We start from the raw sequence: 27,328 nt of genomic DNA on the forward strand, positions 1-27,328 counted from the left end.
TAACCTTGCTTTTTTGGTTTCCTTTCTACCTTTGACAAAAAAAAGTGGGCTTTGCCTTTAGTACAAATTGGCTATGTTATTCATTTTGACCAAGAAAAAAAATGTAGTATACCATTGCATAATCATTTTAATAAAACTGGACTATATATCCAGTCTAATCAACCCTACTACCAGACAGATGTTTTCTTATTCTTTGGTATTGCCCACCCTGGCTAACTCACTGCTAAGCACATCTCTCAACAAATATTTGAGTAAATAAATCAAAACTCATTTCACCAAGGGTACCTGATTATCAGAAATCTTGTTTATTACCCAATGTTTATGAAATAAAGATGGTCTGAGATTTCTCCCCATAAGAGGACACCCATTTCTTAAAACACATCAACATTTAATGCTCCAGCCAATATTATCCATCCACCAAGGATTTTTCAGATGGCATGTAATCGCTCTTTTGTTATACTTCCAGAATAATTTGCAACTGTACAAATATTTTAGTTGGCAATTTAGCATCACTCTGTTAAAATTAAAATAGCAAAAATTATTTTTCAGAAGTAGAGTTTTGTTGGAAAAAAACATGTTGACAAGTTTAAATATATACAGTATTCAGTACTAGATGAGTGATATCTGATTACTATCAGATGCAACAATGAAACCAGTTGTTTTTTTTTCAGTGATAAAAGGAAACAAGAAACTGATACTTGGAACAAATAAAACAAATCACTAAGCATAGAATTTTTTAAAGCCCCGTGATATCTGCATCAATATGCATAATGTATGATAATTTTACAGTGTAAATTTCATATTCTAATGCTAAGATAGAAAATATGCAGATGGTTATTTATTGCCATACAAAGTAATTTTAGAACCCCATGAAATTACCAGTAAAATACATTTAAAGTTTGATTTAATATAATATCAGACCCTGAATTTAATTACAGATCATTTTAAGTTGAAATTTAAGAGAAAGATTAATGAATTATTTTTAAGAAGGCTCTTAAAAAGCAATGTAGAATTAAAGGATAAAAATTACATGACAACAAAGAAGTCCTTTATGGTAAAATCAACTCAATAAAAAAGTGTAAATTTAATTCTGATAAAAAGTTCAACATGAATTTTTTTCTCAAAAGGTCAATTCTTGTTTAAGTTGAAAATAATATAATTCATTAATCAAAGAAAAATGAACTTCACAGGTTTTTGTTATGTGGCAATTTTATTCGTAACAGAGTTTATAGAGTTGATCATATCATAAAATACTGTTGCATATCAGGAAATAAAATTAAAATATGGTTACTAATAAGTAGCAGGGAAACAACTCCAACAGTTGCTGTTTTTATGAAAAGCCCATGTTAGAGCATCTTTCCCTATATCAGTAAGTTACTTTATAAAACTAAAGTTCCACTTCAGTAGAATTACTATTTTTACATCACGAAGGACTAGATTGATACAACCAGGGGCATCAGTGAACTCGACTGTCACAAACAACTCAGAGAGCCTGCAGAGCTTTGCATAAATTTTCATAGATAGGGTCGGGGGACACAGCTGAAAGATCACCCTGCAGAACAGACCTTGGTTTCACTTGGCTCTGCCTTTCCCCAGCACTACGGCTTGGACAGACAAGTCAGTTCACTTTTCCAAGTTTTAGTGTCTTCCTCTGTCTCTGTCAAGCGCATTTAGACTCTTCCGTTTTAAAACACCAAAATGCTACAGTTTCTATCAAGTCAGGAAGAACTAAAAGCAGCCCTGGTTTTACTCTTTAAAAAATAACGGCAGAAAAACACAAAATGGCTTGTCTCTTGCAATGTCACATTTACAGAGCTGAATTCCTAAATCCGAGAAGCACGCCCAGCTAGGGTTATATCAGTGAACCTCCAGATCCCGTAGTATTCACCACGTAACTCCTCTCACATCACTCCTCCCCTGCTCCTCCCCACCCCGCTTCAATCTCTCTTCTGCTTGTTTCAACGCCAGCAAATGGCTGTAAGCATCGTACGCTTCAGGATCAAATCATTTTAAAAGATGCGTTTTCAATCAAGTGTATCCTCTGCTTCCCCCACGTTCCTTCCAAACGAGTGAATTTTCCTGAAGACAGTGAAAATACGAATCAACAAATTCAGGCCTATGTTTTGTTCTGATTGCTCAAAAAGCAAAACGGAAAGATGCATCCTACCCATTCCCTCGGGAGCAGGAACGCGCTACCCAGCCCAGGAGAAAACAATTGCGCTGGTTCATCTCCCCGCTCCACGGAGCGCCGCCGCCAGGCCCTCCCAGTCCAGTGCCCGTCGTCATCTAGGCATGTTACACTGCCCACCGTGGCCGTGCTCGGACAGCCACTGGCCCTGTCTTCCAGGGGCTTACACTCTCCAAATAAACGCAGCAGACTCTGCGGAGGCCCCCGAAACAGAGACGCGATGACTCGGGACACGAATCCACGGCTTCCCGCCCCGCCTCGGGCAGCCGCTCGCGTTTTGTTCTCGCGCACAAGACGAAGGGAAGACACCCAAACCGCGCACTGGGCTCCGAGGACAATGCAGCCGCCGGGCGGCGCGTCCCCCCGGGGCACCACGGGGCCGCAGCCCTCGCGGGGTGCGGGACACCCCTCTCCGCGTCCTCCGCCGCCCCCAGCCCCGGACCAGCCGCACAAAAAGCTTCGGGACAGCGCGGTCCCCGGCGGGGGGGCTGCACAAAGCCGGGGGCGGCGACGGCGGGCCCGGAGGCCGGGGGGGAGCGAGGGGCGCGGCCGGGCCCGGCGGTGGGGTGGGCGCCGCGCGGCGTCCGGGAGCCCCCGGCCCAGCCCCCCGCGCCCTCGCGCCCGCGCCCCGCCGCCGCCCCGAGGCGGAGGATGTGGAGACGCGGCCCCGGCGCCGAGCGCATCACTCACCCCTCAGCGCGGGGACCGGCACCGGACGGGGAGGCGGGGCGCCGCGCCCGAGTCTCTCGCACGCCGTCGTCCCCCACCCCGTCGCCGCCGCCGCCGCGGACGAGCTCCCGGGCTCTCAGCCCCGCCGGGCAGTAACGTTATTCCACACACGCCCCACACCTAGCGGTAACGGCAGACAGCGGCCACCTAGTGCGCAGGCGCCTGGGGAAAGGGCGAGGAGCCCGGCCGCGTCCCCTCCTCCGGCTCCGTCCCAGCCATCTCTCACTGCGCAGGCGCCAAACCCAGACAATGAAAGCGAGTTGTGCCGAGGGTCTCACCCACCAGCTCGCCCAGCTGCCCAGTGCGCAGGCGTGCCCCAAAGACCCGCTCGAACAATGAAGCCGACCCTCGCGTTAGCTGGGACCGCAACCCGCAAGGACTACAGTTCCCAGCGGGCATTGCGCCAACCCCAAGCGGACGTCGGGTGGCTGGGCATGCTAGGATTTGTAGTGTCGGCCCCCTTCGCAGTCAGGCTGTATGGAAGATTTAGAGCTTCTTTCTTGAGAATTTATTTGGCCGTTTTGGCACATGTCGCGGCTGAAGGGTGCAGAGCTTGTTATGTGCGTCCTTGAGGAGCCTCCAGGATCAACTGCATGCTAGCAGATTTAGAGGAGTCAAGGACTTCAGTGAGCCCTTTCTGTCAGTTGGGTGGTCCAAACAACAGGATGGGAAGAAGGCAGGACTAAGCCAGGGTGGGCTTCGGAAAAAGGGCGGAGCCTCCACGCAGTCTCTTGGCAACCGGATCTGGGCAAAGCTAGCGCTTGAAGCGCGGTGCCCTCTGGGAGTTGTAGTGTACTCAGAAGGGCTCTTAGGAGCTTGGAGCCTGAGGCCCGGAGCCTGCAGACTACAACTCCCGACGTGCACCATGAGGACCAGTGGGTAGGAGGAGCCCCCGCGAGCTCCTGTCTGGTTCCATGCTTCCCCAGTCAACAGCGGCAGGAAGCCGGCGGGCGCTTTTCCAGCGCTGAGGCCTGTTGTTCTCGGAGCGGAGAGCACTGGACGCTCCGTCACGTAGCTCCCGTCTCTGGGCCCCGAGTCTGGCATGGCGAAGTCCCCGGAGCACTCTCCCCTGGAGGAGGTTCTGGGGCAGTATCAGCGGAGTCTCCGGGGTGAGTTGCTCCGAACCTCTGTGCCATAGCCCCTTGGGGACCAGGGCCTGGCGGGCGGGAGCTGACCAGGCGCGTCTCCTGACACCTGGCTTCGGCCCCAGCCAGGATGCGGAGGAAGAAGATGGATGTTGCCGTAATCTTGGAGGAAGATAAAATAGTTGGTGTTTGTTTTTACCGTTAACCAGCGTTGTTCCCCTTGGCTCCCTTAATTACCTGACCCAACTCTCTGATTTTGGCATCCTTGGGCATCCTTGAACATCCTTGAGCATCCTTCTCACCCAGCGCCAGCAGAAACTCTTGGACGGCTCTCTGCTGCTTTTGCCCAGTTCCCATATTTTGCTGTCTAATCCAATAAATTCTCGATTCACACTTTTTACGCATTCAAGTTATGGTGTAGTGGGCTGAATGTGATTCGTTAGACCAGGAAAAAAAAACCCACTAATTATTATTTAAATCACAACGCCTTCTATTTAGGGTCTAGGCTGTTTACATATATTAAGTCATTTAAAACTTACAACAACATTAGGAATATCCATCTTTTACACATAGGGAAATCGAGATACAAAGAAGTTAAGCCAAAGCCCACACAGACCAGGTTAGTGGCAGAACCAGGTATTAAATTCAGTCAGGCTTGTCTGTGTTAAAAGCCTGTTTTTCTTTATTAATAATGTCACAGTTACTATTACTGAAACCTTATTGAGTTAATTCAGATTTTCTTAGTATAGGACCCTATGAGTGAATATCTATAGAAGTGATGTTCCTACTTGTGGATAGCTCTGCCCTCTTGGAGGTCATATATAACATCTAGAAACCTCAGTTCTGTTCAAGTGAAAGTTATGGTATTGTCTGCAGGGTTATAGTGAGCAAATGAAATAATCCACGTAAAGCAAACTTTTGTCAAACTTTTTTTTTTGCTGTTACCCGTAAGTAAGAAATACATTTTATATGGGACGTATACGTACATATAAACTAAAAGAAAAGTTTTATTAAAGAATATTTATTGTACTAGGTGTAATACACTCTATTTTCTATTATTTGGTATTTTATTAATCCTCTAGGTCATGACCAACAATTTAAAAAAATTATTTAAAGCATTTAGAACATTGATTCTTTTATTAATTCAGTGCCTACTGTGTGTTAGGCATACTAGGTGCTGGAGACACAATAAGGAACTAGACAGTCCCTGTCCCCATGGAGCCTCTGGATTAGTGGAGGAGAAAGACAATAAATAAAATAATTACAGATTACTATGATAGAAAATAAGGGTAGAGATTAGTGCTTGGCACGTAAGAAGCACTTATTAAATGTTAGCTGCTCTTTATAATTGGTACTTGCAGCAAAGAGAAGATTTTTCAAGGAGATTGGGAAGTTTATCTTCTAGTGACTCTAGACTTTCTAAGGGTTGTTGTTTCTTGTTTCCATCTGTCAGCAGTGTTACAAACTATCAACATTCTCAGTATTCAAACTGCAAGTGTAAAATAATTGGTCTTGATGAATACCTTCATCAGCCTACTGATGTTTCAAGAGCTGTTAGATACAGAAATAACCATTTCTAACTTTTCATGTGAAAGCAAGAAAAATACTGTGCACAGTGATAATATGAGTGATTTTGTTTAACTTTTGAGGTTGGTAAAATAAATATTTGTTTTCCGTTGTAAGTTTCTCCTAATGCTTCTCCTTTGCATTCCTTATTTTGAACCTTTATGTAAGCATTAGAGGCTATTTAATATTAAGCTTGTTTTGTTTTGTTTTGTTGTTTTGGTGAGGAAGATTGGCCCTGAGCTAACATCTGTGCCCATCTTCCTCTGTTTTGTATGTGGGACCCCGCCACAGCATGGCTTGATGAGCGGTGCACCTGGAGTTTGAACCTGCTAACCCCAGGCTGCTGAAGCAGAGCGCACGGACTTAACTACTATGCCACTAGGCTGGCCCCAATATTAAGCATTTTGATGCGGTAAAGTGGCTAATTTCAAACTAATGTTACAGTACTGTGTTTAATACCCATGATACTGCTTTCAATTATAGAGTGAAGGGTTTTCATTCAAGGATAATACATTTTAAAATAAATTTTAAATTTAGTGTGATAACAGTATAAGATAGTGAAAACATTTATAATCAAGAACAAACGTAAAGCAGAGAAATAAGTTAAAAAAACTTTTTTTTTAATTTTTACTGATAGTTTTAACAATGAATCAAGAGATGGAACCTGAAATTTTTCATGAGTTTTTAGGACTTTTTAAATTATTTAGTAGCATTTTAATTTTTATGTTTATTTAGTTTATATAGCAGCTTATGGAAGGAAACAAAACAGAACTAATCCTGAAGCAGAGCACGATTAGAAGTTCTTCGTTTCACACATATAAATTACCACTTCTAAATAGGATAGCTCCCTTTAAAGTCAAATTTGTGTTTCTGAATAAACAAAGTATGGTGGCATTATTTTACATGTGGAACTTCATTATTTTGAATGTTTTTACCGAATAACTTGAGAATTATGTTACTATACAATCAGGTAACATGCAATTTAAAGTTCTTTTGTCTTGTTTTATTTTGGCTTTGTTGGTTTGGTTTTCTCTATCTGCCATTTCTTCCCCAAAATGTCTTGCCTAGTTCATGCTTAGAGAAAGGCTATAAGCATTCTTGGTCTTTTCTCACCAGGTAATCCTCTGGTTTCTAAATAACTGTACACATAATCATTACTAGTATCCCTTCGGTTATATTCAGCCAGGAAGTAGCCATAGAAAAATGCAAAATGCTTTCACAATTTTCCATAATAGTCCCTCAATTTTTACAACTTTACCTCATTTCTTTAAGTATAATTTTTGGTACAGTTATAGTATATTAAGAATTTGAAGTTCTGATATGAAAAGCAAAGTCAAAGTTGCTTTCTTGCTTGTAAGACTTGAATGGAATCCTTGCCTCTCCTTGACTCTGGTGACCCTAGAGCAGTCATGGAAATAGGGAGCCCATTTGCAGACTCTACACTCTCCTCTCATCCTCTCCCTGACACTTTCCAGATATATTCACTGTTTGTCCTCTCTAAGGATATCTCCTGCTTTGGGCTGTCTATTCCCCCAACTTCAAGAAATAGGAGAGGTTTAATGACTCCCCTTCAAAGTAAGAGTTCTGGCAGAAAAACTAGAAGGTGTCATTGCCCCACAGATCTGTAATATTATTTCTACACAGTAGATAATCTGAAAGTTTCCAGTGTGGTAAAAAGTGAGCATATCCCAGGTATCCTGGGAGTCACGGAGTTTATTCTAGAACCAGAAGTGACTTGGGAGGTCTCCTGGCAGTATAGTTAGGTGTTCGTTCACTCTATAGGCAGCTGGAATTCAAGACGCCTAGAATGGCTGAGAACTATATTGGTAACTAGGGAGAATAGCAAATACCCCTCCTCTAATTTAAATTCAACACATCATTGTATAAGGCCATTAGGTATAAAATAAACAAGTTTATAGCCAAGAAAGGGTCAGAGAAACCAGAATAACAGGCACCCAGGCTGTTTTAAGTTTTGTACACTTGAATGTAGGGATGTGGTATTAGAAAGAGGGAGAGAACTTGTGAGAAGTGCAGTGTCCCAGCCTTCATAACGATCATGTCTGGTCTGTTGCCACAGTGTTAGATATGGATACAGTTTTATCAACAACACCTGTATACACAACTCACTGTTCTAGCCGCCTTTGGTTGGGTGGGCATAAAGAAATATGGAACAAACTTGTACTGTAACATAAATATCTCATTTATTTTCTATATACATTTTCTATGCTGGCTCCCCCTTTTTCTTTCAACATTTTGGTGTTTCAGGCTCTGGATTGAATTTGTGGAAGAGTGTGATGGGGTCAGAGAAGAGAATGTGGAACTACAAGCCAGGTCCCTGAACTCTTACTGTTGCTTTGCTGATAATCATCTGTGTTACCTTATGCAAGTTAATGAACTCTTCTTGGATTCTTGCTTCCTCGTCTGTAAAATGAAAAGTTTGGACTAGAATTATTGCCTTTAGGAGCAAAGCAGATGACAAAATGTGTGATGGAGTCAGTGGAATACACTAGAGAATGGTGAGGCTTGTGGCCAAACTGGCCAAAAGTTTCTGCTTTCTCTAAGAACATTCCAATTTCCTTCTTGCTCCCTCTCTCTTTCCTTCTTTCCCTGTCTTTTTCTCTTTTCCTCCCACACTGTGCTGGCCAAGCAGAACACGCTTGACAGCCTGGTCCCGCCTCCAGGCACCACTCTCAGATCCCTGGATCTCTAATGTCCCTTCCCTCAACACTGGATTGGACCACACGAATGATAGTGGTTATGTTTCTGTCTCATAAAAATGAGAGTAAAGGGGCCAGCCTGGTGGCATAGTGGTTAAGTTCTCGTGCTTCACTTCAGCAGCCTGGGGTTCGCAGGTTCAGATCTCAGGTGCGGACCTATGCACCAGTTGTCAAGCCATGCTGTCATGGCGTCCCATATAAAGTGGAGGAAGATGGACATAAATGTTAGCTCAGGACTGATCTTCCTCCCAAAAAAAAAATCAAGAGTGAGGAGTGGAGCTAGGTTCATAGAAAGTGAGAGGTTGAATATGGGAAGAGAAGATATAATTTTGGGGTTGATCCTTTTCTTTGTAAATTGACCAAGTTTGAGAAAATCAAAGATAATATTGGTGTTCTGTGTTTTACTTGTGTACGATTGGCACATGTCTCCAGATCCTACTGTGTTTTTTTCCTTCTGTAGAAGGCCTGCGTTAATCTCACCAGCTAATAATTTGGTCGCTGAATTAGCCAGCAGTGATATCATCTGGACCTTTGGCAAACTTAAGAAAACATGTGTGTATCTTAAGTAAAAGTTCTTCTTTTTCTCATTTTTACTCATCAAACTTGTATTTTTTCTTCTTTTTGTTTTTGCTTTTCTGAAATGTTTTCTGAATATTTTTGATATTCCTTGCCGTATACAGTGTGTATATGCACACACACACATACACACACACATTCTCCACAGCTGATGTTTGCTTGTTTGTTTTACTCTCAGCCTCATTGAGACCACGGTAGGCAACAATGTAATAAAGCCTCTGTAAACATTCCTGATGAAATGAGAAAATTATTTTGGTATTTCAGGGTAGACTGAAACATCTCTCTTTTCTAAAAATTAAAGAAATGGAATGGTTTGGCTGTTGAATAAAGATTGGTGATGTGATTAAAATTTGTAAACATTTGAGTTTATTTTTTTGCTGATAAAATTTAAATTACGCATATTCTTTTTTTATATACTCATATGGATTTTCTTAATGGTTTTAACTTCTATGACCATTTCTTTTACCAGAATAACAAAAAGCTAGTAGAATTCTATTTTTCCCTCTCTACTACTAATGAGGTAAAATAGGCAAAATACAGGATTTAGCAGCCTGACAAGGGTGTTTTACAAGTAAATAGTCATCCCTGGAATAATCTAGAATCAAAACAATGGTTCAGTGTTATGAAATTGTAAGGGCATTTTCACATGTAAGGGCATTTTCACATGTTCTTGGACAGCAAAAGGGACAGATTAAGTTAGTCTCAAACTATTGAGATACTGAGAATAATTATATTCTCTCTTGAGACGTTTAAAAGACTTATGCTCTCATCACTTCACCAGTGGGTACTAAGATTTTCCACCTTTTCACTTACTGATCTTCCTCTCAGGGTCAAAAGGTAGAGAAGGTAGCTTGAAATGCACCTGTGCACTTGCCAAAGCAACCTTGATTATGGGGGGAGCTTCATCAAAGCCCACTGGACTATTTATTTATTTATTTATTTTTTTTTTTTTTTTATTGCAGTAACATTGGTTTATAACATTGCAAAAATTTCAGGTGTACATCATTGTACTTCTATTTCTGCATGGACTACATCATGTTCACCACCAAAATACTAATTACAACCCATCACCACACACATGTACCGAATTATCCCTTTCACCCTCCACCCTCCCCCCTTCCCCTCTGGTAACCACCAATCCAATCTCTGTCCCTATGTGTTTGTTTATTGTTGTTATTATCTACTACTTAATGAAGGAAATCATACGGTATTTGGCCTTCTCCCTCTGACTTATTTCACTTTGCATTATACCCTCAGTGTCCATCCATGTTGTCACAAATGGCTGGATTTCGTCGTTTCTTATGGCTGAGTAGTATTCCATTGTGTATATATACCACAGCTTCTTTATCCATTCGTCCCTTGATGGGCACTTAGGTTGCTTCCAAGTCTTGGCTATTGTGAATAAGGCTGCAATGAACACAGGGGTGCATGTACCTTTGCAAATTGGTGTTTTCAAGTTCTTTGGATAAATACCCAACAGTGGAATAGCTGGATCATATGGTAGTTCTATCCTTGATTTTTGAGGAATCTCCATACTGTTTTCCATAGTGGCTGCACCAGTTTGCACTCCCACCAGCAGTGTATGAGAGTTCCCTTCTCTCCACATCCTCTCCAACACATGTTGTTTCCTGTCTTGTTAATTATAGCCATTCTGACAGGCGTGAGGTGATATCTCATTGTAGTTTTGATTTGCATTTCCCTGATAGTTAGTGATTTTGAACATCTTTTCATGTGTCTGTTGGCCATCTGTATATCTTCTTTGGAGAAATGTCTGTTCAGGTCTTTTGCCCATTTTTTAATTGGGTTGGTAGTTTTTTTGTTGTTGAGATGCATGAGTTCTTTATATATTTTGGAGATTAAGCCCTTATCAGATGTATGGTTTGCAAATATCTTCTCCCAATGGTTAGGTTGTCTTTTCGTTTTGTTGATGGTTTCCTTTGCTGTGCAGAAGCTTTTTAGTTTGATGTAGTCCCATTTGTTTATTTTTTCTACCACTGGACTATTTAAAGGAATGGTCACCTGAGGTAGCTCTGAAAAATGGCCTTACAGTATAACTTTTGTGTCATGTGTTAGGCCTTGAAAGAAAATGAAGATGAATATGATTCCAAGTTCTTGATAATGGTGGACATAACACCTCCTGACTCGTGGATCGGAAGTGCCCCATCATGGCAGTGATGGTCGAGGGCTGTGAACCGCCCACCACTCCTGTGGCAGAATAGCTCACTGTCCTGCCCACTTGTCATCAAGAGCTGGCTGAGTGACACTGTAGTTATGTGGGAAGTCTCTCCTCAAGACTGAACACTGTCTTGTTTTATTGATCTAAACCAAGGGGGATTTTTCTGCCCAGGGAACATTGGGTAATGTCTAGAGACATAATTTGCTTGTCATGACTGTGGCAGGGGAGTTCTACTGGTGTCTAGTAGGTAGAAGCCAGGGATGCTGCTCAAGATGCCCAACACATCCCCTTACAACAAAGAATTTTCAGGTCCAAATGTTAATAGCGCTGAGGGGGAGAAACCACGATCTAGAAGTAGCAAGTCTTTGCTCGTAGCCCTTGCTCTGCAAGAATCATCTTTGAGAGTAATTACAATTAGGGATACGAATTGGCTGGTGATTTTACAAGTCTGGCTAAGATGACTTCTTTATCAATGGAAAGTGACAGATGCGTAAGTCCTCTCAGTTGGTGCCAAAAAAATGCCAGGTGTGTCCCTCATGATGCATGTAGCCAATCTCCTTGATTTGCCAACAGCCATACAGCATTAATGATCTTCCAGACACTGCTTTCTTAAGATGTTTACATTCTTGTTCAGATTATGTTTCACTCCTGGCGCCAAGTGCTTTAGCACATTTTTCGGCTCAGAGTCTTATGACAGTATTTTATTTGAGATTTTTGAGTTCCTCAATACTACTTTTCATCTATTTCACTATTATAATTGCCATTTACAAAGCTGGTTTTGTCTGACCTTGGATCATGCTGTTTTATCTTGGTCATGCTACCTGTCCATACCCTAGTAAACAGTGACAGCAATCTTCTGAACTAGCTGAGGCCAGTCAAGGGCGGACAGACACATGCCTCTCTTATCTCACTGCGGTTTCCTTTTTCTGCTTGTCTGCCCTAGTCGAAGCTTGTTTTGAGAACTGCGGTGCCTCTCATGTCTCCGCCTAGGGACGTATGGTTCCCTGCATGTTTTCTCAGAGACAGCTGGGCGCTTCGCAGGGTGTGGTCCCCCCTCCCTGTCACCAGGGTAATTCTCTTTCACATCTCCCAGTACAGGTGGAGAATGTCGACATTAATGATTAACAGTACGTATGTAAGTGATGATCCTTCCTAGACTGGGACGTATTTGCCTTTTGTTCAAAAACATCTTGAGGGAAAGAGGCCCAATGGTAAGTTGGGAATTAGAATGTAGGGAAACTGGATTACCAAAACGAATAAGACAGACTAAATTTGTTGACAGTCAGCAGCTCAAAAGCCTTCCCAGTGCTCGTTGTACTGATTGACGTTTGGATAGTAGACTAACAGAAATATTAACTTCAATTCTGTTCATGTGATTCTGTTGGACTCGGAGGTCCTATTTGTGTTTGTATTCATAATTAAGTTTATATTCAGCCCGCAGTTGGTGTTGGGGAGAAGAAATCAGGATGCACCGCGAAATACCCTTACTGTCCTCTCAGGAGAGAAGAGGAAATGAGGATTGTTTCTAACTCTTGGTTATCCACAGATAAAGCCGTGCCCATCAGCAGGGGGACAGGAAGTGATAACTGAACCTCGTGTCTAATCTAGTTTCCTTATGTGTAAGCAGCAGATAACCGTGTGGGGAGTAGAGTTCTTCATAAGGATTGTGAGGCCTTCAGCTGCAATGGCTCCAGTTGAAGAGCAGTGGGGTTTCATCTGTCTTGAATCATCTGAGCGTTATTATTCCTCAGGAGTAACTCTGTTTGTCTGTTACAGTGTATAATTATGTCATTATGTATATATTTGAAAAGCATTTAGCATGTTTTGAAATGTGGTATTGAAATGACTTAATAATATCACCTAACCCCCTTAGTTTTAGTTTTAGGACACAGTTCTTGCAAATTTCTTCTCTTCCTCTCTGATCCTAGTAACTGAAGTCAGTGGTTCTGAAAAACCCCAAGCCTTGTATATCACTTTTCTTTGGGATAATTGTTGAGTTCAGTATCTCAGTATCTCACATAACAGTATTTTCATATTGCAATTTCGCTTATGGTCTTTGAATGTTATGAATTCTGAAAGATTAAACAAGAATATTAGAAAATGGATTAAATGGACTCATAAAACTCGGCTATCACTATAATCTGAAGAAAAAACTCTGCCTCTAGGGATTTTCAACTACACAATTTTTTTCAGATTTCCTTTCTTTTTCCTAATATAGTTTATTAGCTTTTAGTCAGATTAGGTATAAATAAGTAATTATCCTTTTTCTTAGAGATGAAGTCATTTGATAGCTCCACAGAGCACACTTTTAATGTTAGTCAGACCCTCTGTTTCCTTTCTAATGGATGCAATAAAGTGCTTTATTCATGGATTCAAGTTCATAAATCTAACACTCTGAATGAAACTGCTTATCATGTAGCACTTTGATTTTCCTTTTCCATTAACAAGTCGTTTTAGAAAATACTAAGTCATTGGAAAACTATTGCTGTTTCTTATTTACTAAAATCAGGAATGCATCTTCTCTGGACTTTTCTTAAACTCATGATGAGTAAGAGGAGGCCAGGCTTGGTTAGTAATCAGCACCAGATTCCTGTCAGAGAAAGCTCTGTGTGGAAATAGGATTGGCGTGGAGAAGAATGTGGTGATAAATTCACGGGTCACTTGTGTGGTTGAGTAATAGAGTTTCACTGTGGAACCCTGACCTAAGAGACCTGTGCTCTTTAGTCTAATCCAGGTAGAAAAGGAGTTGCTGTAAGTGAAGAACTTACATTACATATTTTGTAACGTAGGGTATATTTTTTTCTGTTATTTTTTCTGTTCTAAACTTTCAAATTAATGAGCTTGGAGAAAATGGAATCTGTTTTTCAAGGTCCTGCAGAATAAATGTTTGTAAATATATTTCCAGCCGTGATTGGTAGTGAAAAGATAGGTGTTTTGTAGCTTTGTAGGGTTCCCATTATAGGTAGCTAGGAATAGGAGTTTTTTCTGCTGAGGACACAAGAAGTAGGTCTAAATCGTCAAAGAAGGGCCTAGATCAGGAGAGAAGTAAGGACTTCATTGGCCGTCGTTGTTATGAGTTGCTCTTACTTAGGGAAAGTACTATCTCCTACGAAGATCTTAGGAATTCTTTAGATGGAATCCATTTGAAATAGTTAGATAATAGCTGTACGTGAACTTGTGTGCAAAGTCTTCTTTTTCTAACATAAATTTCTAAGTTAGATATATGTAAACGTTTGGGAAATTAATTAACGAATGAATTGAAAAATAACTTTGAAATACAGATGTCAAAATTTGAAAATAGGCACTGAAATCTGGGTCCCAGCTCTAATGTGCAAGGAACATTTTTTGTTATATTTTTTTGTTTGGAACCGGTGGATTTAATCATAGGAGATTAGCAAAAGCAACAAGAAGTTTAAACCTGAAAAAATAAGTGGACTTTAATTAATGAAATTTCTAATTGATTGCCTGGTTCTCCAGTGTTATACATGTAAAAATATCTGTAAGGACGGGTAGAATTATTAGTAATGCCATAACCAGTGTCATTAATATAGGTCTGTTATTAACGTAAGGCTTGGATCCTTTGCTGAAATGTTTTTTGGGGTGAGCATTTCACTGAATAATTATTTTGGTTATCTTTTGCTGTGTAACAAACCACACCAAAACTTGGTGGCTGAAAGCAACAAATAAAGGCATTTTAGTATCTCTCGCAGATCTGTGGGTTGACTGGACTCAGCTGGGCAGTTCTTCATGCCACTGCAGTTAGGTGGCCCCTGGTTCTGGAGTCACCTGGGGCTCCACTGGGCCTCTCTCCTTCTCCGTTTGTCTCGGGACCTCTCCTTTTCACGTTGCCTGTTCACAGTCTCTCCAGCAGGGTGGCCAGACTTCCTGCTAAGTGGCTTAGGGCTCGTGAAAACAAGCATTCGAAGGAGGAAGCAGAAGCTACCAGACATTTTAAAGATGAGGCCTGGTCTGACATGGTATAACTGCCACTGCACTCTGTTGGTTAATGCAAGTTACAAGCCTGCTCTGTTTCAACCTGGGAGTGGACAAGGGTGAGAGGGCAGGTTCCTTGGGGGCTATTTTTAGATATGAACTACTGCAGTAGTATACCTTGAAATACTTCATTTAGGACTGTTTATGTAAAGTATGTGCTAGTGAGTTTAAGCTTCAATTCTGGGGGTAGTCAGGTGTACTAACCAAGAATTTCTACGTGAGACGTGGTCAGCCAGCAGGACATAAGAAGGATTGCACAACAGAGGCTGCCACTATACGCGCTTCGGCAGTTCAGAGCTTGATTAAAACTAGGCCAGGCAGCCCGGCGCCTCCTGGTGGGGGCGGGACATCTGGCTCACGGGGACAAGGCGGCTCCTCGGGGCGGGAACCTGGTGTGGTGGATTCCCTCTTGCTGGTTCTGCCACCCACCTCAGTGTCTCCAGGAGGGGTAAGGGAGTCTTAGGCGTTGAAGGGAAGGAGAGCACGTCCCCGGGTTGGGTTATTGTTTGGGGGCGGGGGTGGCAGGGAGGAACTCTCCCATTCCATCCTCCTTGGTGCTAGAGCTATTTATAGTGAATATCAACCACTGAGGTGTCAGGGACCTTAGAGATCATGAAGTTTAACCTCTAACCCACAATCTTAATCTCTCACTTCCTCTAGCACATTCCTCAGCAAGCTGGAAACAAAACTCTGCTTTTTTCCGTCAAGTATCAGAAATAATTGCTTCTCTTTTAGAAACTGCCTTTTTGAGTAAGTGTACATGTGGTCGCCCAGATTTCACTGGCCCTGATTTCCATCGTGTTGTTATTGCAGAACGTGCGAATAGAAGCATTCACCAGCTGCAGTGTGCCCTGCGAGAAGGCGATGTCACTGTGGGAGAAGATGCACTGGATCCTTCTCTTAGCAGCAGTGTCGGAAATGAGGACACTGGGACCGCCTGGCACGAGCTGCAGCACAGCCATGCTGGTGAGTGGGAATGGCAGTCCAGACCTGAACGACACACAGTGGGTTCTTTAGACAGTCCATCTTCCACTCTACTGCTAGGATTTTATTCCTGAAACACAAATCAGCTAATAAAATTCCCTTGCTTAATTTTTTTTCTTTGACTTCCCAATGCCTATAGGCTGAAGTCCAAAATCCTTACTATGTCATAGCAATATTTCTTAAGACGGCTCCAAGCTACAGCTTCCGGATCATTTTTCCATCCTCCTCCCAACCATCCATCTCGCAAGCCATGTTCTAGTCAACCAGCCCACTGGCCGTGCTTCTATGCTGTTGCATGTGCCGAGCTTCTAACTGGAATTTTTCTCACCCTTTTCTGCTTGGTGATCTCCTATTCATCCTCACAGTGCTATCTCCTCTGTGAAAACAGGCACAACTAGGTTCTTCCTTTTCTTGTAGCACTATGTATAGCTCTAGGTCTACGTACAAACTTATATTGTTTTATATCTATTAGTGTATCTCTCTTGCTCAGTGGATTCTTAGCTCTTAAGTGGTAAAGATTTTCTCATGTTTGTCTTTGTACCCCCAGTCAATAGCACAGTTCTTGATGCATAATTCATGTTTAAACAATATTTGTTAGATGGGCGGAATGATGGATGGGTGATGATAAACCGTGGATCTCAGACGAGGTTAACAAACCTGTTGCTCTTGCTCTGTAGTTAATCAGCTCAAAGCTTTGTTGCGCCAACAAGCAACTAAGGAAAGTGAAGTATCTCCATCAAGAAGACGAAAAATGTCCCCTTTGGTAAGTATTAACTTTTGCAGCCTGACAAAAGCATTGTTCTAATTATGTTTTAACTTTACAGTGTCATTTTAGTAGTACACATTGTAGACAAATTCTGAGCAGAGCATGCTAATAGTTTGACGTGTTGAAAGAAATTATCTCCTTTCTAATTATTTTGGCTGAAGGAGAGAGACTTCCATGGCAGAGGAAATCCTGAATTTTTAAATTATTATTCACTTGAAGAATGTGAGTGAGGATCTAGTTCTGAGAATTTACTTTGCAACTGTTAGCAAGTATAAAAAAGGAACAATATATGGAAAAGAGGGTCATATCTATATTTTATCATTTTTAGAATTAATTATAATTCCAGCCGTTCTTTGTAATACTCTTTTATTTTGAATGTCACAACCAAAGTGTGTAATCTTATTCTACAGTTTAAAATATATGGTCATAAAATTGTGCAATGCAAGAAGCTATACTCTATTTCTTCTGAAGTTGTTTTTTATTGCTATTGCTTTGACAGAGTATATTATTCCTGATTGAAGCAATGTGATATGCTAAGGGCTGAGATAGATGTGAGGGAAGGATTTGGCCAGGTTTAAATGGCCAAAATAATAGTCTAGGCCTAAAGTCTATCTAGGGTCTTATCACCTACTCTCTAGAAGGATATTATGCCTCTCACAGGGTTTTTGTAATAATGAAAGGTTATATATTTAAAATTCTTTAGAAACCTGTGAAGTATGACACAAATATAACATGTCATAGCAACAATAACCACCTTGCATTTTCAGTTGTGTGACAGTGGGATACCAAGGCTGCATACTGGAAACCGTAGGGACATGTCACTTTCCTTTACTCACAGCTGAAATGTCATCACAATACCCCCATATTAATACTTCATTCCAGCCTGACACATACTTTCATGCTTAACTCCCACTTTAGAGAAATGTATTACATACTCCTGTTCAATATTTATGGGTATAAATTATAATTTTAATAGAACATTTCATCATTCAGTAAATTTATTACTGTTGGCACCTAGTTTTTAGAATGCTCTTAAGCACACAGAGGATGGAGTTACTTTTAAGTCTAGTAGATGAAGTTGCTGTATCTGTTGAATGCTCAGACATGCTAATTAGGGTTTTAAGGAGAAAACTGAGCAGTGATTACAGAGCTGATTGAAGCTGGGTAGGCAGGAAGACCCTCATCAAGAGCATCACTTCAGTATATGCAGTATACACTTTACACATGCACAGGTCTGTTTACGTGGAGCTATGTGAAAGAAAGGAACTTAGACTCTAAATGTATACAGCCTGCATGTAATGATTATATGCCGTAGTAATAAGTGGCTTTTGAAGATTGTACCCTTTAGAATGCATTTTCGTAGCCAATATGACATATCAGATTCATGTGGCTATATTGAAAGTGAAAGTGAGGCACTGTTGAGAAGGAAAATGTATCTAGATATTATTACTTATTATTTTAAAATGTGGGTATCCAAGCTATAATAAACTCTTCAAAGTATATACATAGACTATCCCCTATATACATAGAGAAATACTTAATTCATATTTGCCTATGTTCCGAATCCATTTCTATTAATATAAAATTATTAGAATTAATTGCTTTTACTTACCACAGATAATTCATTTAATTAAAGTTACTTTGGTTTTTAAATTTCTTAAATATGCCAAAAAGCAAAGCTCTACTCAATTATTCTACCGTGAGAGCTGGTACTCTATCATTGTTAGGAATTTCTGCTGGATTGAGAGACAAAATGGTTGTGTCTCATCTCAAGCTTTCCTCTGGGTCCATCTAACTGGTTGACCCTCATGTTCCTTTTTCCTAATTTCCTCTTTTCTTTAGAAAATATCGTGGTATGATATATGATTTTAAAAACCATTTTGCAGTCATTTTAGGATAAGGTAAGATATACGTTAAAAGTCAATTCCAGGGGGCCGGCCCCATGGCTTAGTGGGGCCAGCGCCAGCTCCGCTGCTGGCGGCCCGGGTTCGGATCCCAGGCGCGCACCGACACACTGCTTCTCCGGCCATGCTGAGGCCGCGTCCCACGTACAGCAACTAGAAGGATGTGCAACTGTGACGTACAACTATCTACTGGGGCTTTGGGGAGGGAGTCAATTCCAGGAATGCTGCAGAAGTACAGTCATGGGCTGCATAACGATGTTTCAGTCAAAGATGGACCGCATGTACAACAGTGGTACCATATAGCCTAGGTGTGTAGTAGGCTAAACTGTCTACGTTGTGTAAGTGCATCTATGATGTTCTTACAACGACGAAATCACATAACGACGGTTTCTCAGAACATGTCCCCATTGTTAACCAACGCATGACTGTAAACAGAATTAACACTTTTTCTGAGGTCTCTTCATTGGACTCCTCGATGCAGTGTATCTCAGTTCCATGTGTGTCTGCTTTAGCACTCTAATCGTGGAGGCTCTGTACTCCTGCACAGCATAGTCTCAAATTGTCTTGATTACTAGGGTCAAAAATCAAAAACCACATTTTGCTAATGTATGCCTTTGTAGGTAGAATTTTACCTCATTGACACACACTTGGCATCAAACACTTGTCTAAAGAACCCCTTCTTCAGGCAGCTGTTGGGCAGTTTTAGCTAGCAGTCCTCTTCCATGGCGTTTTCTTGGAGAGAGTTGTCCCTTTATCTCAGCATTGCTGACTGGGATGTCACATTTTCAGATGGCTCAAATAGGCAGTTCATCGCACACCAGTTTACTACCCAGCGTTTCTCCATTCACCACATGCTTTTCATAACCACTTTCACTTTCCATCTTTAAAAAATGATATTCATATCCCTGAATCTTGGCTATTTGTGGAATTTATAGGATCGAGAAATAAATACTATTAGCCACATTGTGGTCTAGTCTATGTTTATATGACATCAGTGCTAAATTGCATATGGAGATGGTATTAAGCGATTCTTTGCTAAATCCAAACATGCTTATTTTGTTTTGTTTTGTTTTTGCTTTAGAAGTCATCAGAATGTGAGGAAACCAGTATGCCTACTGTGCACAATCTTGTGCCTATCATCAACGACCAGTCTCAATACATTCATCATTTAGAGGCGGAAGTCAAGTTCTGCAAGGTAAGTTTCTCATTAAAAATTTAAACCTACCTAAATTAAAGTTTATGTTAATGATACCCTGTATGAAAATTTGCTATTATTAGTCTTCGTGTTTATAGCAATATGTTGACAATTGCCATCCGTATGATTGAGAAGACTGATGTGTTTCGGGAGCTTCTCGGGCTTGGGAATGACACTGCTGACCACGCCATTTCTGATTGCTTAGTTTCCCAGTAGTCCATAACTACGTCTAATATTTTGATCATATGCTCTCATGTTTCAGAATTTTTCCTTTCCACCCCATTTACTGTAGTCCAGCTGATGGCAAATGCTTTGGAATGGCAATACCACTCGTTCTCCCACACTTGTCAATCTATTGAAGCTGTGGTGCAGGAAGCTCAGATTTTAAGCTGTTAGACTGCGTCTACTCCATTGTCAGTGTAAGGTTCTTACCTTTACTTTGAATAAGGATGGCTCATGGGGCAGTGATAATAATGATCAAGAAACCAGATGTGTCACCTATGGCTTGTAACACTAAACGGTTCTATTGCTCGACTGTGTGCAGTGCAGTAATGTTATTAATGCCACTGGAGCCTTTCTGCCTTCCCAAAGTATGTCAATGTTTTACTTCTTCTTTCTTTCCTTTTTCAATATCACTGCATGAGATCATGTGATGTTTTTCTAGGAATTACTGATATATTTCGTATCATGTATTATATTTTTAACATTTTGTCTGCTCTTCTAGGGTGCAAGTCCAATATGTAACTTAAGAAACCTTTAGAGCTTTCATTGTCTTGACTTTTCTAGGGAGTTCCTGATCTTAGCGTGTCGTTTTCTCTTTGTTCTTAGAGGATAAAATCATTATTATGTGAGTTTTCTTGCATGACCAGAAAAGATGAAGTAATATCCTAGGACCCCTTCCATTAACAAGCTACTGTTCATCCCTAAGATACTGTGGGTAAAACTTAAAAGATATTGTAGGGGAGACAAAACTTTACCTCTCCCCTCTTAGAGTCTTTGGCTGGACCTTAGAATTGAATTGACGTAATACAGATTGACAGGATAAAAGCATACACATTTATTTAATATAAGTTTTATGTGACATGGGAGCCGTTGTAAGGAAATGAAGACCCAAAGAAGCGGCAGAACCTGAATGCTCTTATAGTACTAGGTTGAACAAAGAGAGGCAGTTACGGAAACGTAACTCAAATATATGGGGAGGCTAAAGGAAGATGAGCTATTTTAACGAGGTCTGTTTGTACAGCTTTCTCTCAGCCTCAACTCCCCGTCTCTGGTGATAGGAAGGTTTCTTTCCTCCTGGTACAGGGAGGGCAGCTTTCACAGGGGAGTGTATCTCCTGCTTTCAGGAAGAAAAGGGGAGGTCAGACCACTCCTCTTGTACCTGCTGTTTTTCAAGTGCCTTTAGCTCAAAATGATTCTTATTCCAAAGTAGCATATTTTGGGGTGGGAGACTGCCACCCCTCAGTATAAATTGTAATAAACTTGACATCTAGTTGAGATGAGAGTACTCTTCCCTCTAAGCACCACAGTAGCACTATAGAGAATATAGTGTAGGCCTTTGTTCCTTAGTATAAACTGTAATTATAATAAGAGAAGAAGGTTACTAACAGCTAGTGTCTTTGCAGATGTTTTTATGGGAGAGGAAAATCTTAAAGGAGTAGGATCATTTAGATCAGCAGAAGGGAGATGAAAGAATTTCATAGAACAGCAACAATGAAAGGATATATTCAAGATGAACGTGGTTTAATTACGGGGGCCATGAGACAGCTATCCTAAATTCCTACAGTGGAGCATGTCTCCTAGAAATAATTAAAATAATGCTGAACTGGTAAACTGGAAGATTAAAAAAGCCTTGAAAATCAGGCAGAGTGTAAATTTGCTACCTTTTAACAAGGGAGTAATAGAATGAAAGTAATGTTTAAGGGCTTAGAAATATTTTATTAGTTTAATTAATAGACTTTGCCTCTTTTTTTTTTTTTTTTTTTGTGAGGAAGATCAGCCCTGAGCTAACATCCCTGCTAATCCTCCTCTTTTTGATGAGGAAGACCGGCTCTGAGCTAACATCTATTGCCAATCCTCCTCCTTTTTTTTTTTCCCCCCAAAGCCCCAGTAGATAGTTGTGTGACATAGTTGCACATCCTTCTAGTTGCTATATGTGGGACGCGGCCTCAGCATGGCTGGACAAGCGGTGCGTCGGTGTGCGCCCGGGATGTGAACCTGGGCCGCCAGTAGCGGAGTGCGCGCACTTAACCGCTAAGCCACGGGGCCGGCCCTAGACTTTGCCTTTTAGATCAGTTTTAGGTTTACAGAAAAACTGAATGCAAAGTACATAGAGTTCCCATATACTCCCTTTAACACCTCCCCAATAGTTTCCCCATTATTAACATCATGCATCAGTGTGGTACATTTGTTACAATTGATGAACCATATTATTACATTATCATTTACTAAACTCCACAGCTTACATTAGTGTTCACTCTTTGGGGGGTACATTCTGTAGGTTTTGAAAAATGTATGATGACGTGTATCCATCATTACAGTAGCATGCAGAATAGTTTCACTGCCCTAAAAATCATCTCTGCTAACTTATTCATCTCTCCTTCCCTCCCGCCAAACCCCTGGCAACTGCTGATCTTTTTACTGTCTCCATAGTTTTGCCTTTTCCAGAATATCATATAGTTGGAATGATACAGCTCGTAGCCTTTTCAGATTGGCTTCATTGACTTAGTAATATGAATTTAAGGTTCTTTCATGTCTTTTTGTGGCTTAATAGCTCATTTTTTTAATCACTGGATAATATTCCATTGTATGGATGTAACATAGTTTATCCATTCACCCATTGAAGGACATCTTGTTTGCTTCCAAGTTTTGACAACTATGAATAAAGCTGCTATAAACATTTGTGTACAGGTTTTGCATGGACATAAGTTGTTAACTCATTTAGGTAAATACCAAGAAGCACAATTGCTGGATCACATGGTAAGAGTGTGTTTAGTTTTGTAAGAAGCTGTCAGATTGTCTTCCAAAGTGGCTGTACCTTTTTGCTTTCCCGCCAGCAGTGAATAAGAGTTCCCGATGCTCCACATCCTTGCCAACATTTGGTGTTGTCAGTGTTGTGGATTTTAGCGTATTAGATATGTATAGTATTATCTCGTTGTTTTAATTTCAATCCCCTAGTGACATATAATGTTGAACATTTTTTTCATATGCTTATTTTCCATTTATAGTCTTTCTTTGGTAAGGTATCTATTCAGGTCCTTTGCCCATTTTTTAGTCAGGTTGTTAATTTTTCTTATTGTTGGGTTTTAAGAGTTCTATATATATTTTGGCTACCACTTATTTATCATATATGTATTTTACAGTCCTTTTCTCCCAGTCTGTGGCTTGTCTTTCAATTCTCTTAACAGTGTCTGTCACAGGGCAGAAGTTTTTAATTTTAATGAAGGCTAACATCCATTTTTTTTCTTTCATGATTTGTGCTTTTGTTGTTATATCTGAAAATCGTGGCCAAGCCCAAGGTCACCAGTATTTCCTCCATTCTTCTAGGTATTTTATAATTTTGTGTTTTACATTTAGATCTATGCTCCATTTTGAGTTAATTTTTGTCTAAGATGTAAGATCTGTGTCTAGATGCTTTTTCTTTTTGCGTGTGGGCATGCAGTTCTTCCAGCATCATTTGTTGAAAAGACCATCTCCATTGAATTGCCTGTACTCCTTTGTCAAAGATCAGTTGACTGTGTTTGTGTGAGTCTATTTCTGGGCTCGCTATTCTATTAATTCATTAATCTATTTGTCTATTCTTTCGCAAACAGCACACTGTCTTGATTATTAGAGATTTATAGTAAGTCTTGAAGTCAGATAGTGTGTCAATCCTCCAACTTTGTTCTTCTTCAATATTGTGTTGGCTATTTCTGGGTCTTCTTCCTCTCTATACAAACTTTAAAATCAGTTTGTAAATATTTACAAAATAACATGCTGGGATTTTGACTGGGATTGTGTTAAATCTATAGATCAAGTTGAGATGAACAGACGTCTTGGCAATATTGAGCCTTCCTATCCATGTATGTGGACTATCTCTCCATTTATTTAGATATTCCTTGATTTCTTCATCAGAGTTTTGCAGTTTTCCTTGTATAGATCTTGTACATATTTTTTGAGATTTATACCTAAGTATTTCTCTCTTTTTTGGTGTTAATGTAAATGGCATTGTGTTCTTAATTTCAAATTCCAATTATTCATTGCTAATATATAAGAAAACAATTGACTTTTGTATATTAATCTCGTAATCTGCAACCTTGCTATAATCACTTATTCTAGCAGTTTTTAATTCTTTGAGATTTTCTTCGTAGACAATGATGTCATATCTGAGCTAAGATGGGTGTCTTTTTTAAATTTCTTCCTTCCCAATATGTATAGCTTTTATTTCCTTTTCTTGTGTTGTTGCATTAGCTAGGACTTCTGGTGTGATATTGAATAGCAGTGATGAGAGGGAACTTTCTTGCCTTGTTCTTGATCTTAGTGGGAAACCATTTATTGTCTCACCATTAAGTATGATGTTAGCTCTGGGTTATTTGTAGATGTCATTTATCAAATTGAGGATGTTTCCCTCTATTCCTAGTTTGCTGAGAGTTTTATCTTGAATGGCTACTGGATTTTGTCACTTGCTTCTGCATCTATTAATATGATCATATGATTTTTCTTTTCTAACTTGGTGATGTGATGGATTACATTAATTCATTTTCAAATATTGAACCAGCCTTGTATATCTAGAATAAATTTCACTTGATCCTGTTGTATAATTCTTTTTATATGTTGTTGGGTTTGATTTGCTAATATTTTGATGAGTATTTTTGCATCTATGTTTATGAGATATATTGGTCTATAGTTTTCCATTCCTATAGTGTCTTCACCTGGTTTGGGTATGAGAGTAGTGCCAGCCTCATAGAATGAGTTAGGAAGTATTCCCTCTGGTATTTTATGGAAGATATTTTAAAGAGTTGGTATAATTTGTTCCTTAAATGTTTGGTAGAATTCACCAGTGAACCAGTGGTGGGTATGGTGCTTTCTGTTTTGAAAGATTGTTAATTCAATTTCTTTAATAGATGTAGGCTTATTCGGATTATCTATTTCTCCTTCTGTGAGTTTTGGTAGATTGTGTCTTTCAAAGAATTGGTCCATTTTATCTAGGTTATCAAAATTTATGGGCATGGAGTTGTTCATAGTATTCCTTTATGATTCTCTTAATGTCCATGATGACCCCTCTTTCATTTCTGATATTAATAATTTGTGTCTTCTCTCTTTTTCTCTTAATTAGCCTGGCTAGAATCTTAATAATTTTATTGATCATTTCAAAGACCCAGCTTTTGGTTTTGTTGCTTTTCTCTATTGATTTCCTGTTTTTAATTTCATTGATTTCTACACTAATTTTTATTATACGTTTTCTTCTGCTTACTTTGAATTTAATTTACTCTTTTTTTCCCTAAGACAGAAGCTTAGATTATTGATTTGGAATCTTTCTTCCTTTCAGATGTTTTACACTGATTTTGTTGCATCTCACAAATTTTGATAAGTTGTACTTTCATTTTTATTTAGTTCAAAGTATTTTTAAATTTTTCTTGAGACTTTGTCCTTGACCCATATTGTTTAGAAGAGTGTTGTTTAATCACCAAGTACATTGGGAGTGTTCCAGCTCTTTCTGTTATTGATTTCTGGTTAAATTCCATCGTGATCTGAAAGCATACTTTTTATGATTTCTATCCTTTTTAATTTGTTAAGGTGTGTTTGTAGGGCCTACAGTGTGCTATGTCTTGGTGAATATTCTGTGTTAATTTGAGAAGAGCATGTATTCTGTTGTTTTTGGATAAAGTATTCTATAAATGTCAGTGGATTAATGGTGCAGTTCAGTTCCTCTTACCGATAATTTGCCAATCTACTAGATCTGCTGGGTCTGTCAATCACTGATAAATGCGTGTTGAAATCCGTAACTGAAATCATGGATTCATCTATTTTCGCTTACAGTTCTATCAGTTTTTGCCTCATGTATTTTGACTCTCTGTTGTTAGACACATACACATTAAGGATTATTACGTCTTCTTGGAGAACTGACCTCTTTATCATTATGTAATGCTCCTTTTTATCCCTGATATTTTTCCTTGCTGTGAAGTCTGCTTTGTCTGAAATTAATGTAGTTACTCCAGCTTTCTTTTGATTTATATTAGCGTGGTATGTCTTTCTCCATCCTTTTACTTTTAATCTATCTGTGTCTTTATATTTGAAGCGAGCTTCTTGTAGATAACGTATACTGGGGTCTTGTTTTTTATTCACTCTGTCAATCTCTGGTGTATTCAGACCATGGACGTTCAAAGTGATTATTGATATAGTTGAATGTCTATAACATCTACCATATTTGTTACTGTTTTCATTGCCCTCGTTCTTTCTTTCTTTCTTTATTTGTCTTCTATTCTTTTTCTGCCGTCTCCGGTTTAAAGTGAGCATATTATGATTGTATTTTTTTTCCTCTCTTAGTATGTCAATTGAACTTTTTCTTTTACTTTATAAGTGGTTGTCCTTGAGTTTGCAGTTACATTTACCACTCATCAGAGTTTACTTTCAAATAACACTACACCACTTCAGGGGTAGGGCACATTTCTTATAACAGAGTATTCCCAATTTCCACCTCCTGTCCCTTATAACATTGCTGTCATTCATTTTAATTATCCATAAGCTGTAATTAATACATATACTTTTGCAATTATGATGTTGAGCAAAGTCTTTTATGTTAGATCTCTTCTGGCTTCCAGGGTTTCTGAAGAGTAGTCTGATACAGTTATTATCCTTACATCTCTATAGGTAAGGTTTTATTTACTCCAACTTCTTTAAAGATTTTCTCTTTGTCTTTGATTTTCTGCAGTTAGAAAATGATATCCCTAGGTGTAGATTTTTTGGTTTTATTCTGCTTGGTGTTCTCTGTGCTTCCTAGATCTGTGGTTTGGTGCTTATCATTAATTTTGGAAAATGCTCGTTCATTACTGCTTCAAATATTTCTTCTTCTCCTTTCTCTTTTTCTTCACCTTTCATAGTTGTCTCACAATTCTTGGATATTGTGTTCTGTCTTTTTCATTCTTTTTTATTTTTGTATTTCAGTTTCAGAAGTCTCTCTTCACACTTCGTCAAGCTCACTAATTCTTTCCTCGGCTGTGTCCAGTCTATTAATGAGCCCATCAAAGATATTCGTCATTTTTATTACAGTGTTTTTGATTTCCAGCATTTTGATTCTTTCTTGGAGTTTCCATCTCTCTGCTTACATTACCCATCTGTCCTTGCATGTAGTCCACTTCTTCCATTAGGCCCTTTAGCATATTAACCATAATTATTTTAAACTCCCAATCTGATAATTCCAACATCTCTGCCATATCCACGTCTGGTTCTGTGCTTGCTTAGTCTCTTTAA

The 27,328-nt window shown here is 39.8% G+C and overlaps 2 protein-coding genes across 17 annotated transcripts in view; one reads left to right on the forward strand and one right to left on the reverse strand.

The window, feature by feature from the left end:
• The window catches only part of CEP170 (centrosomal protein 170), a 134,939-nt gene extending 131,652 nt beyond the window's left edge, over window positions 1-3,287 (reverse strand). For 9 of the 14 annotated variants that reach the window (XM_087424485.1, XM_087424484.1, XM_087424483.1 and 6 more), the window contains exon 1: window positions 2,879-3,121. The gene's annotated coding sequence lies outside the window, so the exon portion shown is untranslated. Of the gene's footprint in view, window positions 1-2,167; window positions 2,493-2,878; window positions 3,123-3,199 lie in introns of those variants that run through there. The other 5 variants (XM_087424482.1, XM_087424477.1, XM_087424473.1 and 2 more) reach the window with 4 other exon arrangements.
• A 461-nt stretch (window positions 3,288-3,748) lies between these two features.
• SDCCAG8 (SHH signaling and ciliogenesis regulator SDCCAG8) overlaps window positions 3,749-27,328 on the forward strand; it is a 227,839-nt gene continuing 204,259 nt past the window's right edge. For 2 of the 3 annotated variants that reach the window (XM_004439590.3, XM_087424486.1), the window contains exons 1-4: window positions 3,749-4,026; window positions 15,844-15,996; window positions 16,692-16,777; window positions 19,766-19,879. In XM_004439590.3, coding sequence (XP_004439647.1) covers window positions 3,960-4,026; window positions 15,844-15,996; window positions 16,692-16,777; window positions 19,766-19,879 — 420 coding nt within the window. In that variant the 5' untranslated portion in view covers window positions 3,749-3,959. The remainder of the gene's footprint in view (window positions 4,027-15,843; window positions 15,997-16,691; window positions 16,778-19,765; window positions 19,880-27,328) is intronic. The other variant, XM_087424487.1, reaches the window with a different exon arrangement.

This window comes from Ceratotherium simum, chromosome 36, assembly GCF_057802395.1.
Source record: "Ceratotherium simum simum isolate JZ-2026a chromosome 36, ASM5780239v1, whole genome shotgun sequence".
NCBI lineage: Eukaryota > Metazoa > Chordata > Mammalia > Perissodactyla > Rhinocerotidae > Ceratotherium > Ceratotherium simum.